General features: G+C 57.4%; 1 protein-coding gene across 4 annotated transcripts in view; it reads right to left on the minus strand.

Moving 5' to 3' along the window:
* Window positions 1-17,750, minus strand: part of CDC42BPB (CDC42 binding protein kinase beta) — a 102,980-nt gene that overhangs the window by 2,577 nt on the left and 82,653 nt on the right. The window contains exons 20-36 of one of the 4 annotated variants that reach the window (XR_011250392.1): window positions 16,772-16,866; window positions 15,021-15,100; window positions 11,857-11,946; window positions 11,501-11,578; window positions 10,201-10,306; window positions 9,561-9,697; window positions 8,916-9,055; window positions 7,701-7,782; window positions 6,351-6,567; window positions 6,174-6,236; window positions 4,835-5,247; window positions 2,219-2,316; window positions 2,060-2,144; window positions 1,849-1,966; window positions 1,654-1,771; window positions 1,196-1,304; window positions 1,044-1,114 (exon numbers count right to left, since the gene is read on the minus strand). Coding sequence is in view for 2 of the 4 variants with exons in the window: in XM_069559857.1 (XP_069415958.1) it covers window positions 1,044-1,114; window positions 1,196-1,304; window positions 1,654-1,771; window positions 1,849-1,966; window positions 2,060-2,144; window positions 2,219-2,316; window positions 4,651-5,247; window positions 6,174-6,236; window positions 6,351-6,567; window positions 7,701-7,782; window positions 8,916-9,055; window positions 9,561-9,697; window positions 10,201-10,306; window positions 11,501-11,578; window positions 11,857-11,946; window positions 15,021-15,100; window positions 16,772-16,866 (2,284 nt within the window). In the remaining 2 variants the exon portion in view is untranslated. Of the gene's footprint in view, window positions 1-1,043; window positions 1,115-1,195; window positions 1,305-1,653; window positions 1,772-1,848; window positions 1,967-2,059; window positions 2,145-2,218; window positions 2,317-4,650; window positions 5,248-6,173; window positions 6,237-6,350; window positions 6,568-7,700; window positions 7,783-8,915; window positions 9,056-9,560; window positions 9,698-10,200; window positions 10,307-11,500; window positions 11,579-11,856; window positions 11,947-15,020; window positions 15,101-16,771; window positions 16,867-17,750 lie in introns of all 4 variants that reach the window. The other 3 variants (XM_069559857.1, XR_011250393.1, XM_069559858.1) reach the window with 3 other exon arrangements.

A 17,750-nucleotide genomic window follows, 5' to 3' on the forward strand; every position in this document is an offset into this window, starting at 1 on the left:
ACAGGATAGAGGGAAGTTAAGTGGTGCCATGTGCTTGAGAGAGAAAGCGGCTCAGATCTCACCCACATACGCTAAGACACACTTACACGCTCTCACACTCCCTCAGACACTTTCACAACACAATGACAGAAAGGAAAAGCCTGCCAAGTTCTCAGAGAGAAAGAGAATTTATCTTAATTGAAAAAGAGAGACTAGACTGTATAAGAACTAAAAATTTCTGTGTGTTATATTTCTATACGACAATACCTTTACAATTAAAGACAAAATTAAAACATCAGTGATACTGGGAAAAGTACTCGCAACAGGTAATACCCACAATCTATGAAGAGTTTCTGTGAACAAGTAGGAGGAGACAGTCCCTCAAGAGCAGCTGGGTGAAGGGTGCAGAGGTGGACTTGGAGGAGCAAACAGCCAACCCTCAAACCTGGAGCTCCGGGTGGGCCAGGAAGGTGAAGGACTCGCGCGGTTGGAGCCCTATTTCTGCCGTCAGCTCAGCAGCCCTGCGCCCCTGGCCTCCCATCAGAGAAGTGCTGCTGGGGCCCAGCCCTCAGGCCACCCTGCCTCCCGCTCTCCTCCCCCACCACATGGGCGGACTGAGGACACTGCTGTCTGCAGTGGGACTGCCCGAGAACACTGTGTTGACCCTCAACACTCCGATCCCACGGGGCTGTCGGAGGAGGAGACAGAGCAAGACGCACAGGCCAGCTGTGCACCTCCTGGAGTTCCAGCCACGTGTGCGAGACTACGCAGAAAAGCCGGCGGGAGCAGCCGCCCTGCACGCTCCAATCACGCGGATGCCCACCCAGCCAGCGCCAGGGAGGAGAGCTGGGCCCCAGCACCTCAGGGGCCCTTGGCCGAACCCTCCTCAGCTAGGCCAGGGGGCCAAGCCACTGGGCAGCAGGGCCTGAAGGAGTCCTCGGTCTCCTGAGGCCACGACCAGGAGGGGAGAACCCTCTCCTTTCTCCCAACAGACTCACAGCTGCCGCTCCAGGGCAGCCTGAGCCTCAGACCTCGGGCCTCCGCCTTCACCAGGCGAACCTCACCTCTTTGTCAAAGTCCTGGTCAGGGTCAGACATACTCCTTAGCGGCACAGCCACTCCCGGTTCAGATCCCCCTACAAAACAAAGACGGCCATCACCCTGGGGAGACAGTTGAGAGCAGAACCACAAGCCCAGCCCCATTTCCAGGCCCCTACCTGACGAGGGCCACGAGACATAGGGCTTGTTCCTGGGTGGAGGCGGGCGGGACAGGCTGGCAGGGGCGGGGCCCGGCAGCCTCTCCTCCTGGGCCGCAGGCACAGCGCTCTGCACAGAGAGCAGTGTGTCAGCTCGGGAACATGCACCGACTGCCGGGGCGGGTAGCCAGGCCCCAGGCAGAGTGTGCAGGCCATTGCGGAGCCTGAAGCACCACCAGGCGGAGGCCCTGGGCCTCCGTGGGGAAACAGGCTGGGAAAGCCCTCTGGACAGCTGCAGCGGGTCAGCTTTGCGCTAAGAACTGGCAGTGAGAGAGCAAGGTATGCTACCTGCCCTTACTGCGCTGTTCCAGCAGTCGTTTTTGACAGCGGTTTCCTCATGACACGGTAAGAGACGGTGACGGCCACAGACCCTTGGGGAGCCACGGGGAGGGGGTGCGGCGGGAGCGGCCGGGGCTCACCAGAGGCAGGTCCATGAGCGCCTGCATGCCGTCGCCCGGGCCCATGTGCGCCACGTGGTTGAAGTTGGTGGGGTTGGAGATCATCTTGGACCGCAGCTCCGGGTCTCTGAGCATCTCCCTGCAGAGGGAGGCGGCGTGAGGCCCCGCCCCATCCCTGCCCCCCACCCCGCCCCGCCCCGCCCCCGCGGCTCCTACCGCCGCTGCTGCAGCCGCTCCTCCTCCGGGACCTTGAAGACGAAGCGTCGCTTGCTCCGGGTCCGAAGCATCTGCTTCCGGCTGTTGTCCGAGGTGTCGGGCACGTTGAGCACGGTTCCTGTGGGCCAGGGAAGGGTCGCACGGCTGCTGACTCCTGGGAAGCCCCTACCACCCCACTCCATCCTCCGCTCCCTCCGCAATAAGGGCTCACCTGAGGCCTTGCTCTTGAAGTAGATCAGGCGGGGAGGCTCACAGTTGAGGAGGTTGAGGCTGCCTTCCAAGTTCAGGGGCCGAATCTGTGTTGGGAACGATGGGTGAGGTGGCTGCCTTGCGCAGGCAGCGGGCACCACACACGCACCCCGAGCCTTACCCTGCGCAAGCCGACCGTCTGCACCCACTCCATGGTGCGCACATCGAAGACGTCCACGCCATACTCGCTATACACCGTGACGTGCGTGGGGCTGCAACCTGGCACACACGGAGCAGAGGGGTGAGCCTGGGTTGCCCGGTGCCAGAGGCCACCCGCCCGCACGGGGGTGCGACGGCCCAGGCCTCGGGGCCCCCACTGCGGAGGGAACCTCCGCTCCTGACATCTGACAGCGTTTTAAATACCACCACACATTGAACACTGACTACCTACTCAAAACTTCGGTTTTCATTTAGCTTGCTTGCTATACAGTTATAGCAGAAGCTTATTACTGTTACTTCAGGCTGAATGCATTGCAAATCCAGGCAGGGGCCTAACGTTTTTTCCTTAAGGCAAACTCCTTCTTTGAGATTCCAGGAAGTCAGACTTCTGAGTAAATACTTAAAATCTCCCCCAAGAAACTACCGATCTGCTCTGAGTGAGGCGCTGGCCTTCCCCGAAGCTGTCTGCAGGCCACCCTCCTGTAGCCGGTCTGAACACACACAATGACAATCTCCCTCCTGCCACGGGCTGGGGACCTGCCGCTCTCCTCTCTCACCGCAGGTCTGGACGGAAGACCCTCCTGGGGCCTGCTGGCCCGCCAGCACCTGAGGTCTACAGGGACAGGGACTTTCCCGCCATTAGGACAATGGGGCAGACGTGAGCCAGCCCAGAGAGCATCCTGGAAGGCGCAGCTGTCACGCCGAGTGGACGGGGGGCTCTGGCTCAGCCTAGGTTCCGGTCCTATGTCCCAAGGCTGGAAGTCTCTGCTCACATCACACTTAACTGCATTTCTAAAAAGCTTCTGCTATGTTGCTATTAGATTCCAAATGGGCTGCCTGATCACACCTGTTCTTTGGAGCACAAAAAAGAAAATACAACAGGATTTAGGGAACAAAAGATGCTGAAACCAGTTGCCAAACTGTCCCAGAAGTGACATTTAGGACAAACCGTGAGGCCTCCTGAGAGCTGCACATGATGAAGAGGACCCTGAAGGGCCTCAGAGACCTGACCCACGCGGGGGTTCCAGGGGCAGCTCCCCTCATGCAGGAACCCGTGGGGCTCTGTCTGCAGACGGTTTACTGACAGACTGATACACTCAGCTGCCCACTTGAACAAAAAAGTAACCGGTTAAATGAGCAGGAAGGCCCCTGCTGTGCGGTAGGGCAGGTCACCGCCCTGTGTGGTTCCCAGGCTGCTCCTCGGAAGGATGGGGCTCCTGTAGCTGGGGTGGGGTGGTGTGTGTGTGAGAGGACGCGCGTGCTCACGTGGGGCTCGCAATGAGCAGGAAGCAGCGCTAGTGCTCCACCCTGAGAGCTCCTGAATGAGTCTTGCAGCTCTAGAACTGGCTGGTGTCTGTGCCGTGCACAGAGATGAACCGAACACAGAAGACGAGAGAGGGCTGGACTTGGTAGAGAATGCAGCAACCTTGACGCCAAGATCAGAGCGCATGGCCCCCAGCGATCTGTATCCCGCTGGAGTTACCAGGTGGCTGCGAGCCCATTCCTGCACTGGCCACCCACGAGGATGAGGGGGCGCGGCGGGAGAGACCAGGAGGGGAGATGCTGAGGCCACAGCTGCCCACACCGTGCCTGGGCCCCAGCCAAGGGCGAACAAGGCCGGGAAAGAGCCAGCCCCCCTCGGGCCCCAGCTCCTGGTCACAGCCCATGGGTGTTCTGCCAGTTTGGTGAGGCCAGCGACAAGGCAGACCCAAGAGGATACTTTAAGGGAATCAGGGAAAAACAGGACACCCCCTCCTGCCTGCCAGCTGGAAGCTGACGTGTGACATGCGGGTGGCCACGCAGACCACCTCCTACACCCTGTGTTGAGCAGGCAGGATCTGCGGTCAGGCTCTTTGACACGAGAGCAGACGGCAGGCCGGCAGGGCGTGGAGCACAGACTCCAGCGGCTGGCGCCGTCATCCTGGCAGAAGGACGCTCGGTTGAGCACCCGGAGCGGCTCCCGCCCGCAGCACGGCGTCTGTCCCGAGAGGACCCCGCCCCAGCGGTCAGGGCTGAGTGCTTTCTGCCCAAGGAAACCTGTAGCTTGTTATCATGACCGTGTTAAGTTTACACGTCACCAAGAACGTCTTTTTAAAAAGCGAAACAACGCAGGTCCTTCTCCCATCCGCCTTGCCTTCCCCCCGAGGCCAGCCAGCTGCTCGGCTCCTAAGCTGAGGGCCCCCCAATGGAGGGGTGGGCAAGCCCAGCTGGCCGGCCAGGGAGAGGCCCCAGGCCCACCCTGTCCTCTGCAGCAAGCTGGGGGTCCGCCTCTCCTGCCGCCCACCCCAAGCACTCGGCTGAGGGGCGGGAGGACAGACCGAGGCAGGGAGGACACGTGCTGACCAGCGGGGCGGCGGCGGCGACGGGGTACGGCAACAGGAAACATATACATACTACAGGCAACAGGCGCCGCAGGCCACATGAGCTCCCGAGCGCGCGACCTCCGACCTTGCGGGTCCACGTACAGTCCCATGTGGCTGAAGCAAAGCAGGTACTCCTCACTTTTGAGCTCCACAGCACAAAGGGCATCAAAAGACTGTTGTGAGAGGAACGTAAGCGAGGGGTCATTGGGATTTACCAGGTTTAGAGCCTGCCCATCTCCCTGGGTGCTCAACAGAGAGAACCCGGAAGGGTAGCCAACACAGAGCCTGTCCTTGACCGCGGCCATCCACTGCACATTGCCAGGGGCCACGAGCTCGCTGAGCTTCCGGTGGAAAGGCTTAGTTCTCTGGATCTCATAGCAAAGGACCAGCCGCTTCACTGCCACGAACAGGCAGGTGGGGCCGCTCTTCTTCAGCGTCCCGGTCGCTATGAGCTGGCAGCCTTTTGTCTCCGGAAGCTTGATGTCCATGTTGCTCTCTGCCCCATCGAAGGAGGACCACGGACAGAGGTGGACGTGGTGGTTCCGGCCACAGAGGAGAACGGCGACTCTCTCTTTGGGGGCAAGCTCGATCTGGTACACCTTCTTGTAGTCAGCCACACGGACGATCACTGTGGGACGGGGCGGGAGCGTGAGGCGAGGGCTCTGTGGATGCCCCCGCCGCTCTCAGAAGCCCTCCTGGTCCACACCCTGCTGTCTCCGCCGCTGTGTCGTCTCTCTCATAGCCCCGGCCCAGACCCCTGGCTGGGAGGTGCTGAGTGCAGGGAGGCCCTGAGGGTGCACCCTGGATTCCCCCTCATCCCTGAACCCAAGACCCTGCATCTGGAAACCAAAGGGCTGTCACCAGCTTCACTGGACCCTTACATACACTCGCAGGATGCACCCACCTGTTCCTGGGGGCCCCAGACCAACCCAGGACCTTCGACACCCTCCCTGGGTCAGAACCTCCACTGGGGTTTGAGTCAGAGCCCTGGGTCTGGATCCTGATGGGGAACAGCTCCACAAGAGCAGCCACCTCTTCCCTGGGTCTGGAGTGCCAAGACCCCGGGCTCCCGGGGAAGGGGCCACCACCCCCTCAGGGAAGCCCCCTGTTCCCCAGGGAGACCCCTGGAGCCAGGCCCAGGCAGTGATCTGGGAGACTCAGGGATACTCCTGCTTTTTCTTCTGGGAGGAATGAAAGATCAAAACGTGAAGCAAGGAAGAGCGTTTTGTCTGATAAAGCCTCAGTGTGCCCGTCTCCCCTCACCCCACCCTCCCTGGGAGGACTCTCGAGACTGCTCTCGGCATCTCACTGGACCAGGCGGGCCCTGCCTGCAGCCCATGGGGCGGGCGGACAAGTGCCAGACAGCTGTCCGCCGTCTGTCTCATTTGTGGCCTGTTCCTCTCCTTAGCCGCTGGCCGATCCCCTTCTCTGTGAAGCTCTCTGACGTGGAAACTGAACTCTGCTAACCAGGAAACCCACCTTAATGCCTACGCGTCCCCACCACTGACCCGTGCCTGCGGCACAGAGCTGACGGCCCAAGCGCCATACACTTACCATCCCGGGTCACCTCTATGACGTAGAGCCCTTCCTCGAGGCCAACGGCGATCCGGTCCCCGTCTGCGGACGACGCAAAGGAAGTCACGATCCTCTGTCTCCGGAGTTAACTATGAGTTCCCACGATGCCCACCCGCCCTGGCCCCCTGCACGGGCACCGTGGCGCAGGACGCGCACCCAGGATGGCGGCCGTGAGCACGGCCTTGATGAGGGGCAGCGAGCTGTCGTAGGCTTCCTGGGGGACGTGCACCGCCTGGCTCTGCAGGCGGTTCTTCTGGAGGATGGCCTGCAGGCCCTCCAAGATCCCCACCCACTTCCGCTTCTCGTTCTCGTTCTCCGTCAGGATGAGCAGCGAGCTGGTCTTAGAAGGCACACCTAAGAGAGAGGCCGTCACCTTCAGGACAGAAAACAAGACAGACGAGTCGTAAGACAATGGCACACGGAGCCAGCGCCAGGCGGCCTGGAGGGGTGAGCCTGAGGCTGCTGCCCAGAGCGCTCCCTCCAAGGGCCGCTGGGATCCTGGTCCAGCTGCCCGCAGGGGCCGCGAGCAGCCTGACCTCTGAGGGCAGGGCACTCCACTCTCACCAAAACCGGCTAACTGTTCGCTCTAACTGCTCTTGTCACAGCTGGGAAACCCACTCTCAGAACGTGTCCAGCTAGAGTGGGAGTTCCCTGGCAGTCCAGTGGTCAGGATGCCACACTCTCACTGCCAAGGGCCCAAGTTCAACCCCAGGTCAGGGAACTGAGATCCCGGAAGCTGCACGATGCAGCCAAAGCAGAGAAAAAAGGCAGAGAGAAAGGGGAGAAACAAAGCAGCGCGCAGGGACAGGGCTCTCGCACACCCACCTCCCGGGGGCTCCCCCCCGCAAGCACCAGGAGCTGCGCACGACTCTAGCTGCTACAGAATCGTCCTGGCACAGTGACGGCGACTCTTTGTACTGTGTACAGAGGCAGGTTCTGAACAGAGACGTGATTTTACAGAAAATGATCCGTGGTCTTGGTTGTGTGGTCAACCAGATTTTACTGTAGCTGTGAAAATTCCCAGCAGAGGGGGAACTCATTCTTCTGGAAGCTTCCTGAAGCCATAGCACCCACCACCAGCCCAGCAGGGTGCGCCCAGCGGGGACACCCTGCCTCCGCCAACAAGGCTGCTGACGGCAGCATCTACCTTTTCCTTTCCTGCTTTGCTCAGGTTAATGCCCAGTGAGTCCTGGGGAGGGAGGCTGAAAGGCCCGTTTCCCCAATGCCAACTCATGAGGCAGCTTCAGCATTCAGTGCCCTGGACGGAAGGGCCAGGACAGACACACCGAGGACAAGGATGGAGCTGGAAGGCCTGGCACTGGGGGGCTGGTGGATGGATGAGCGGAGAGGCCGACAGTCTAGAGAAACAGGAGGTCCCTTCACGCGAACTCCTTGCTACCACACTAGAAAATGCTCGTTAACATGCTCATTAACCTTTTCATTTTAACCACATGCACTTCTTTAATAATTAATGAAACATGTTGAAAAACCAGGAAGAAAACGTACCCTGAATATACATGGAATATCTCGGCGTGAGGCATGTATGACGTCTGAAGCCAGGACGGAGCTCACAGAGAACTCTTCATCTCTGTAAGAAATAACACGTTCAGAACAGGGGGCCCGTCCTCCACCCGTGGGACCTCGGTGAGAGACGACACCTCTGGGAAAACCTTCCAGAACACAACGGTGGCTCCCTGCCTCCGTCCGGATAGGAAACACCGATACGGACAAAGCCGGCCTACAGAGGCTAAGACTGTCGAGTGTGCTTCGATGGCGGGGGGTGTCCGGGACTAAACCCTCCCCGAGCCACAATGTTCTGGCTGTGCCAGGCCGCGCGGCAGGCACACACCACATCTCTGCTGTGTCCTCTGCTTGGCCGTAAACAGGGGAATGAAGTCTGCCGTGGCAGCCGGAGAGTCACCCCCAGCAGCTCTTGACCCTGAGCTGTGAGCAGCAGACGCCCGGGAAGCTCAGTGCATTCTCAGCATGGCTGGGCTGGGCACACCTGTGTTTGTGTGTGTGTGTGGGGGGGGATGCGCAGGACCACCTGGGGACGTTTCCAAACCGCAGGTGCCCCTGGTCACCCCTGCCCCACAGGCCCCCCAGGTACCGACGCTGCCAAGGCAGCTGCAGGGCAGAAGGCAGAGCAGCTGGCTGAGGCAGGTGGCACAGCGACAGGCTCTCCACGTGGGGGATGTGGCCGCTTTGTCAGCTGCACCCTCAGGCTCCAAGCTAAGCTCGCCCTGTTTCTTAACTGGCTTAGTCTTCTCACAGCCCCAGGCCTCACAGCGTTGCTGTTCTGCCCATTTCAGGGAGTGGGACATTTACGGGGGGCTCTGCGTTTTCCTGTGTCAATGGCAGGAGGGAGCTGACAAGGCACAGGGGGGTTGTGAGAGGTGCCGCTGAGCGGATGCGGTGGCCACAGGGAATCAGGGCTCCCGGAGGCAGAGCACACAGGCCACCCCAGGCTGCGCGGTGCGTGGGCTATATTCTCTTTGTTCCGGGGTACATAGTTTTCTCATCAGATGCCTACTTGGCAAATCATTCAGGGCAAAATCATCCATAGCAGGAAAGTTTCTAGCGGGCCCGTTACAAGGTGGCATGACGACTAAGAATGTGAAGGAAGGAACAAGGTTAAAGACGACCAAGCAGCGAACCCCCGCTGTAAGATACACAGGTCAGGTGACACGCCCAGGACGAGGGCAGACCGCACACACTGACCTGAGGTCCAGGACTTGGCTGGCCAGGACGCCGGGCTGGGCGGACTTGCCCTCGGGCAGGTCGTACAGGAAGAGCCTGCAGTCACAGACCACCGCGAAGGCTCGCTGCCACCCCTTCTTCACCCCAGTTGGTTTGGGGATCTGCAGATCAAAGTGACCGTGTCCCGCAGGGCCAGGGCACCAGTCGCAGGCAGTGGAGAGGCAGGCCCGGGAGAATTCTTGGAGGTGGCTGCCGTGCCGGGGTCCACCCCGGCTGCTGCTTGGCCGGCCCAGGCTGGTAGCAGAGCTGCGTCTGGGCCCAGGAAAGCTCAGGACGCTGCTGGGGAGGAGCCCCCCATCACCAACAGGGTTGCAGGGGACAAGGTGGGTGGCTCAGCGTGGGCGTGCTCACAGCAAACGTGGCGTGTCGTGGAGTGCTGGGCCCGGCACAGCGCCTTCAAATGGCACTGGGCTTAAAGTCCATCAGCCCAGGAGGTGGGACAAGAGGCCTTGGATGGGTGCTTCTGCGGGGTCCGGAGGACCCCAGGAGGGCAGGGCATGTGGAATCGGCACATGGGGCAAAGGGATGGATTTCCAGTGCAGCTGGGCGTGGCTGTGGTCAGCAGGCTGGCCGCCTGCCAGAGCATGGCCGTGGGTCACATCCTACCTTCACGTAGCCCTTGTAGGCTGTTCCTATGCCTCTCTGCACGTCCACACCTAGAGGCCGCTTGGACTGCTCGGGGGGGATGGGGCACACCTGGGGGGCGCGGTCTTTGCAGGACACGTGGCAGGCAAACGAGCACACTGCAAAAGCACGGGATGTGCCGTGAGACCCGCACCCCGAAGCGGCGGCCGTGGGGGATGTGTGGCACCCCCAAAAGGGAACAGTTCCCATGGACGCGGGGCAGATTAACTTCTCTGCACACTCATCGGCCCTGGCACAGGGCAGGCACACGACTCGGAGGCGTAAATTGCTAGTAATGACAGGCCCGGAAGAACAGAGGCCACATGGTGATGCTTCTCTCTAGACGACTTGCTAGTGAAATATTTTAAAGCTCTTTTTTTTACTCTGCTTTCCTTTACTTTGGAAAACAGATGTGGATGTTAATTTTACAGCAAACAAGGATGAGCAGGTGCCTTGGCCGCCCCGGAGCAGCGTACTGTCCGCTGCAGCAGGACTTCAACCGCGGCTGGGCCCGGCTCAGCCAACAGAGGAGCCTGCGGGGCCCCCTCCCGGTGGGGCCACCCCAGGCTCCGGGCCTTCACCACCCCCGCCCCGCGCCCTCGCGGCAGGCAGGCGCACTCACCGTCGCAGGCATAGCCCTGGCGGACCAGCCCCACCATCAGGGAGGTGCAGTGGCTGCACTGCGTGGGGCTGGAGAAGGACTTGATGCTCAGCTGGTGCGCCTTCGGCTGCAGGAAGGACATCGGGGTGAGACAGGGAGGTGAGCATGGGGCCGCCTACTTGGGAGCAAATGTTTCAACCTCTGGGGTGCGACCTCGAGAGGCTGAATCGCGTGCTTTCACCATGAGGTACGTGGCTCCCAGGGGTGCCATCCACGGAGAGGCTGACCCAGAGAAGGAGCCCACATGCGCCTCCCACAGCGAGCACCCTCGCTGCCCACACTGGCAAGGCTGGGGGGTCAGGGCGGAGACACCGCTGGTAACACACTGGCGTGAGCCCCTCGCCTGCAGGGGCTCCAGGGCTGGCCTGGGTCACATTTTGGGGTGCACAGCCCTGCCACAGCAGCTCATTCATCCCAGGAAGAGTCTGGAAAAACCCAACACTCCTCACTGGGAGAGCGGACAGGGGACGAGGGACAATGGAGAGAGAGCCACAGTGCTGGTAAAGCTCAAGGCAGCAAAAGGGAGGGACCAGCGCCCTTCAGGGCACATTGTGCTGCCATTTGCCGGAATGAGGGCTCGACCAGCACAAAGCCCAGAGCCCGGTCTGCTCTCTGCCTCCCTGAGAGCTGCAAGCCCAAAGCCTGGCTGCTGGCTAGACTCAAATGAAACCAAGCCCCCTTGGTTTCAGGCATGGCTGTCTGCATCTTTCGCCTTAAGAGAGGCTGTGCCTACATTAAAGAAGGAAAGCACCCAGCACATGAGGCCAGATGCCTGTGAAACTGGGAACCTAGGACCTCATCACACCCGAACGTCGGGCTCAGCTTTCCAAGATACACTGACGAGCAGAAGTTAGGAAGTGGCACTTTCAGCAGCTTTCCATTTATGTGGGGGGGAAAATAGCCTCCCATAAGCCACATGGTTCTCTAGAGCCTGAAGTGCAACCAGATACATGGGAATACACGTGAAGCAGGGACTTAACAGACACTTAACAGAGAGCGGCACTCTATCGGGGAAGGAGATGCGGTCTGGGGAGAGAGGGAAGAGGACCGGGGAGACCAGACTCTGAAATTTTCCAATTAAAATGCATTCATGTGTCACTGGTTTAATTAGGAAAACACAGGGTCCTGACACTTTATGGCTCAACACACCACTCAGAACAAAACATTACTGTGTAAACGAAAACATTAAGTTCGGCTTGTTTACACAAAGTTGCCTAAAACCAAGAAACCCCCCTGCCCCCCAGGGAAGAGGAAGCCCTACCTTTGGTCCTGCCAGAGTGAGGGTCTGTGCAGTGGGCAGCGGTGCAGCAGGCAGCCTCTGAGGGGCCCGGGCCACGTCCTGAGGACAAGCGGGGACAAGTGAGCAGCGTCCAGCTCAGCGCACGCCTCACTTGGCAGCACTGATTAGCAGGAACCGTCCTGCGGTCTCAATCTACTGTGCTGTCGGGACGGCCGTGGAGCTACCCTTGGCAGGCTGAGGCCCCAATGGGAATTCTCGAACGAGGCCGCCTCAGAGGGACAAGCTGTCAGGGTAGCGCCTGTGAGGGTCCGTGAGGCGCGCAGACATGGGGAGGGGGGCAGAGCCCAGCTCTTGGGGGTCGACAGGGCGATGCTCACCTCCTGCTGCTCTGCGCCCGCAGCCACAGAGGCCGCTAAGGACGCCTCTGGCTTTGGAGCTTGTGTTTCTTGCTCACTAGTGGAGCTGGTCTGAAAACAAAGGCAGAGAAACACTGTGGGGATAAGGGAACTCATCCTGCAGAAGTCAGAGGCTGACTGCACGTTCTTCATTTAAAAAGTGCGTTTGGACCTGGGGTCCCAGCCCAGACTCATTCCTGCATTATCCCACCACGGACCCCATCTCACTCACAACTGTCTTGCCTTCCCGAGACCACTGCCCTCAGCGTCCTGGGGTGGGGGCGACTGTGAGGGAGGGTTACCACCGAGGCCTCACCCTCCAACCGCAGCCTGGCCTGCCCGCCCTCTGAGCTCACAGGCCATGACTCACTCTACACCCAGGAGCCCTAAGCTGAAGTAGCCACGTGCTCCAGAACCTCGTTTCTGGGACCGAGAATAAATTCTAACATCAAAAAGGGCTGTGGACCTATGACCAGAAGGAGGAATTTCCCTTTAAGTTCCATGACACAGGGAAGCAATGCTTGGCTCTAAGAATTCAAGACTCTCAAATTACTTTCACAAGCTGGAGCTAAAGCCACATTCTAAAACCACCTACAGATGACCTCAGGAGTGCTCCCGACTCGAACATTCCCTCGTCACCAGCAACTGTGTTTTACGAACACACACAATTTACGTAGCCTTATCAACAGGTGACCCAGGGTAGCTGGGCAGGCAGTTCCACACTGAAATCCCATCGAACCGCATCAGAGAAACACTTTCCACTGGCTTGAATTAGCCAGGCTGCTGCCTAAGGAGCCAAATTCACACGGGAAGCAGGGTGTGCACAGAAACACACGCGTGACCACGCACTGCGACGTGTGAATCTGTAAGCACACTCGTAAGGGAAAGGCCAGATCAATTAGCCACAGATATAAGCAACTTTCCCCCGTAAACGAGGTACATAAATGAGTTAGAGCTGCATTTTTAGATAAACAAAGGGCAAAAGAACATTTCGTAATCTAACTGTAGCCGAGGAGCAGCCCACTGATCTCATTTAGCTGGACAACTGATCTAAAGGGTGCAGGCGGGATGGGGAGGGGCCGCACTCGGAGCGATGAGGGCGGGCCCCACGCTGGCCGTGACTGACTTCCTCCCAAGAGGCTGGCAGAGAGGATGTGCGGGAAGAGACGGAGCCCTTGCTTGTGATGGACAGAGGAACGAAACCAGTGTTTCCACCTGAGACAGACCTCCAGGAAAACCTACTGCTTCAGTGCTGTGGCCAGCATTTTAGTGTGAACTACAGCTTCGCACGGGGAAGGCAGACCAGGAGCTCCTATCAGAAGATTCTCAGGTCTGCAAACCCTCCTAACACCCCCGACTCTGAACAAGGAGCTTTTCATCAGTAACTGTTCCTCCTACTTAAGTCACAGGGTAGCGAGGGACGAAAATTAAACGTGAAAAACAGCAGGAGTGCTGGCTACAGGGGACGGGGTCTAGGGTCACGCGCAGCCTGCCCCTCTGGCCGCCCCCGGTGACAGGAGGGACATGCTAGAGACCACCTGGCCCGTGGCCTGCCGCTGTCCACGAGCTCTAGAGAAAGGCCACCCCATCCTGGCCACGACCCGAGTCTCAGCCTCTTGGGAGTCTGTGTCTGGCCCTGCAGCGCTGGGAGGAGGCATGGGGCTGACCTGCAGCGTGTGTCTGGAAGAGCTGCCAGTGTGAACAGTTACATGTATTTGCTTCTTAAAAACTGAGGACTTACGGGAAAAGGCGACATCACACATTCGAGAAAAACCCCTCTTGACAGGTGCATGTAATAGATGGGTGCCGAGAAGGTACCCCCAGATCTGTGAGCAACACAGATCTGCTTGGGTTTTTTAACAACTGGGCTAGGCTAGGATCACGGTGGTCCGCTAACCTGCGGATGACCACTGGTACCTCCTGAGTCCCGCTGGGGCAGGTCCACAGACACCACCTCCACCTGAGGGCCAAGAAGCTTAGCATCCCCAGTGCTGAGCCAAGCGGCCTCCACTTGCAGGAAGCACATACCATCTCCAGTACAGAGTTCACATCAAAACATCCAACCCATGCCTAATCAAGAGGAAGAGTGGAGGACAATCTACAAGACAGCTGGTGTGGATACTACAAAAATATCAGAGTTATAAAGGGGGGTGAGGTGGGGGCCGTGACTCCAGATGGAAGGAGACCAGAGAGGCGCTGGCTCCTGGGCAGAGGGGGGGCAGCTGTGCAAACCATCCCTGCGGGGGGGCGGCCCTGTGCTCAGTGACCTCAGCAAAGAAGCACCAGACAGTTTAGTGTCTGGGGGTCACGATGCCTGCAACTCGTGCTCAAAAAGCTCCGAGTGTACCCGAGAGAGGGAGAGAGCAATGGGCAGAATGCCAGGCGAGCGGCACGTGTATGTTCGCCGTGCCACTTTCAGCCTTCCTGCAGGTTTACAGGGTTCTGGTAAGAAGGAAACAAAAGCAACGACAAACACGTCAGAGGCCCCGTTAGTGAGACCTGAGGTCACTATGTTCACTGGCTCGTCTCAGGGGTGGCCAGGAAGGGTCCACCCTGCAGTTCGGGGAAAGAAGGACCGACTGCCCCATCTCCAAGGGGTGCAGTGAAGAGCCTCAGCGGCCGAGGAGGACGGGCCCAGCTGCTCCCGGGAGCTGCTTCCTATCACGGGCGCTCTGGCTGCCTCTGGTGCAGTCACCCCAAGTGGAGGCCTGAGCTGCACCACCAGGACCTCCACAGGGGCCAGGAGCCGGGCTGTTCTTCCATACCACCCACCCCACCCATCGGCAAGTCTGCACAGAAGCCACTGAAGGGGTAATGTGACCGGCTGCAGGGGGAGAATGTGTGTTTTAAAAACTGTCTGAAACACTCACTACCCAGGTGGAGGCTGGCAGGGGTCTCTTCCCTGAAGGTGCCAAGCACCTCCTTCACCCCATGTGATTTGAGGAAGTGGGAACACTTCTCTGGGTACACTCCACGTACCTTAACCGTCTCAAACCTCACGCATTCAGCATCCCTGGTCAACAGCTGAGACAACTGTCTCATGTTAACTTACTGGTATGTTTGTGGTCACAGGTAGCCAAACCATATTAAACTATCAATATTTCTAATTTATCATAAATTCATTTGTCACTTAAAAAAACACTTACTCTAAATGTCAGATCATGTGCAAGAGGTGCAGTGTTGAAATACTCAAAAATAGAATCCTGAAAATCTGGAAGTTTGAGTCCTGTAAGAATAAAACAAGACTTGTCAAGGTACAAAATTTAAGACTGCTTCTTAAGCTTTATAGGAAGAATCATTATCATCAAGACAGCGATTCTCTGTAAGTGAACTAACAAATATGATGCGATTACAGTAAAAATACCATTAGACTTGCCCCAGAGCTGGACATCCGGAGCAACCAAGAAGACTACCTGGGGGTCTCTAAGATGAGGGGGTAGGAGGGGAGGAGGCCTACCAAGTACTAACGCAGATTCACTGAAGCATATGTTCTAATTAGAAGCAGGGGTCCTGCCCATCGACAATGAACAAGGTAGAAGCCCAGAAACAGCCCTCAGCCCCCATGGCAACTCATCTCATCTATGGTGAGACTGACATCTGAAGTCAGCATCGAGAGGAACTTTTAATAATTGGAATCAGACAACTAACAAGTCTCAGAAAAAAAGACAGAATGGGTCCTCCTCAAACTCTATGTCACAGTAACTTCCCAATGGATCAGTAATCTAAATTTTAAAAATGAAGTCACAGAAGTATCTGAAGAAAACATGGGTGAATTACTTGAACAACTGGGGACTTGGGGAATATTTCCCTATGACTTAAAAAAGGGAAAAAAACTAACAAATCTGACATAAAAATGAAAATAGCAAAACAAAATGAAAACAGTAACAAAAAACACCTAATGCTTGGCAAAAAAAAAAAAAAATCAGGCGGCTTCCCTGGTGGCTCAGTGGTAAAGACTCTGCCTGCCAATGCAAGAGCAGCCAGAGCAACGAGAAGCCTACCACGTGGGCTCCTGCAGCAATGAAGGCCCGGCAGAAGCACAGACAAAATTAAGAATAATAATAATAATAATAAGCCAAGTAAAAAGACAAAAAGACAAACCAGGAAAATTATTTGCAACTTTCGTCAAACAAAAGACTCTAGCCCTCAACATATAAACAGCTTCTAAGAATTAAGAAAAAGCCACAATCTGAACTTTTACAGATGGATAGAAAATACAAATCCATAAACCACAGAGTGAGGTACAAACTGCCCTCAAACACATGAAAAGATGCGCAACCTCACTCGTTAAGAAATGTGAATGTGGTGCCACTTCTCACCCGCTCCGAGTGAGGTCACCCCTGGTGGGCGAGGCTACAAGGCAGGGACCCCCACCCGCCCTGTGCCGGGGACACAGACCCACAGCCCGGGAGCAGAGCCCAGAGCCAGCACAGCTGAGCCTGAGGTTTGCACGCTCACTCTCCACCAGCAGCCCTGCAGCAAATGTCACACGCACACGGCACGCCCCGCGGCAGGGGACTGCAGCGGCAGGACACCGAGCGGGTGCTGTGCCGAGCCGGCTGCACAAAGGACTCGGGCCAGCCAAGGGTCGTGGCCTCGCCTGAGCACAGGACAGGGCAGGGCAGGCCTCTGTGAGGCCTAACGATACAGACACAGGCACCTGCTTTATATTTTCAAGATGGACCAAAGGAAGAATACACCGGAAACCGCGGCTGCCTTTTTGGGAGGCCTCTTTGGACATACCCTATTCCAGAATTTGGGCTTTGGGATTAGGGTAAGCGCTTTCCTTATAGAACTAAAAACCATTAAAATTAAAAGAAATTAAATCTAACATAAAACCATTTCATTAAAAAAGGTTTATACATAAACAATTCAGAAGCTTATGATCCTAATTTACCAGTATCTGCTCTAAACTTTTCTTCTATCTTCTTCTTCAAAATTTCCATTTCTTCTAGTAGTTCTCTATTTTTAGCTTCAGAATCCTTTAGTTTGCTAAAATACAAAATAAAAGGCTTTAAGTGCCCTGAGCTCATGTCATCTCTGTGCTGGTTCAGAGTGTCAAGTAGCTAGGTTGGTGAGGGGTGTGTGTGTGTGGGGTGTGTGTGTGTCTGTGTGTGTGTGTGTGTCTGTGTCTGTGTCTGTGTATGTCTGTGTGTGTGTTGGGGGGGCTGCTACTCCCAGGTGTCTGAGAAAGCACCCAGACCCACTGGACGGACACTCAAGCCCACTCTCAGCATCAGCTGCTGCTCACTGCATCATGGATCATACACGAGCTTCACTTTAAAGTCACAGTTTACAGACTGTATCTCATGAGGCCCTAATGGGGTCTCTGACGGCCCCTACCTCTGAGGACCCACGGCTCAGTCACTCAGCTGTCAGGCCCCCAAAACGTCTTCCCCAGAATGAGCACGACAGTGGGCCACGCCGAAGAGCCACACCACTGCACGCGCAGCGGGGCCTCTGCTCCCAGCGTGGCGAGGACGGGCCAGGGCAGGGCCCAGCGGACCCAGGGGGGAGGCGGGCAGCAAGCCTTGCTCAGAGCCCTGTACTGATCACGGTGACGCCAGGAGAACCGGTCACCGCCCTCCCCTCACCCCGCACTGTGAGGTCGGGGGTGGTACATGCGCTCGCCTCACAGGGATGCTGGAAGGGTCATGTGCTTTCATAGAACGACAGTCTCACAGCAGTTCCAAGCACAGAGGCAGTGTATTTAAATAGCAGCTATTACCATGATTAGTTTTTCAGCCCCAAACTGACACAAGGTCCTGTTAGTGACACCATCACTTCCAGGTCACCCCCCCATAAAGACATGTCAGGGCTTAGCCAACCACGTGGACAGGTCCACCGCAGGCAGGGCAGCCCAGCTTTCTTAAGGC

Source organism: Ovis canadensis, chromosome 18, assembly GCF_042477335.2.
Source record: "Ovis canadensis isolate MfBH-ARS-UI-01 breed Bighorn chromosome 18, ARS-UI_OviCan_v2, whole genome shotgun sequence".
NCBI lineage: Eukaryota > Metazoa > Chordata > Mammalia > Artiodactyla > Bovidae > Ovis > Ovis canadensis.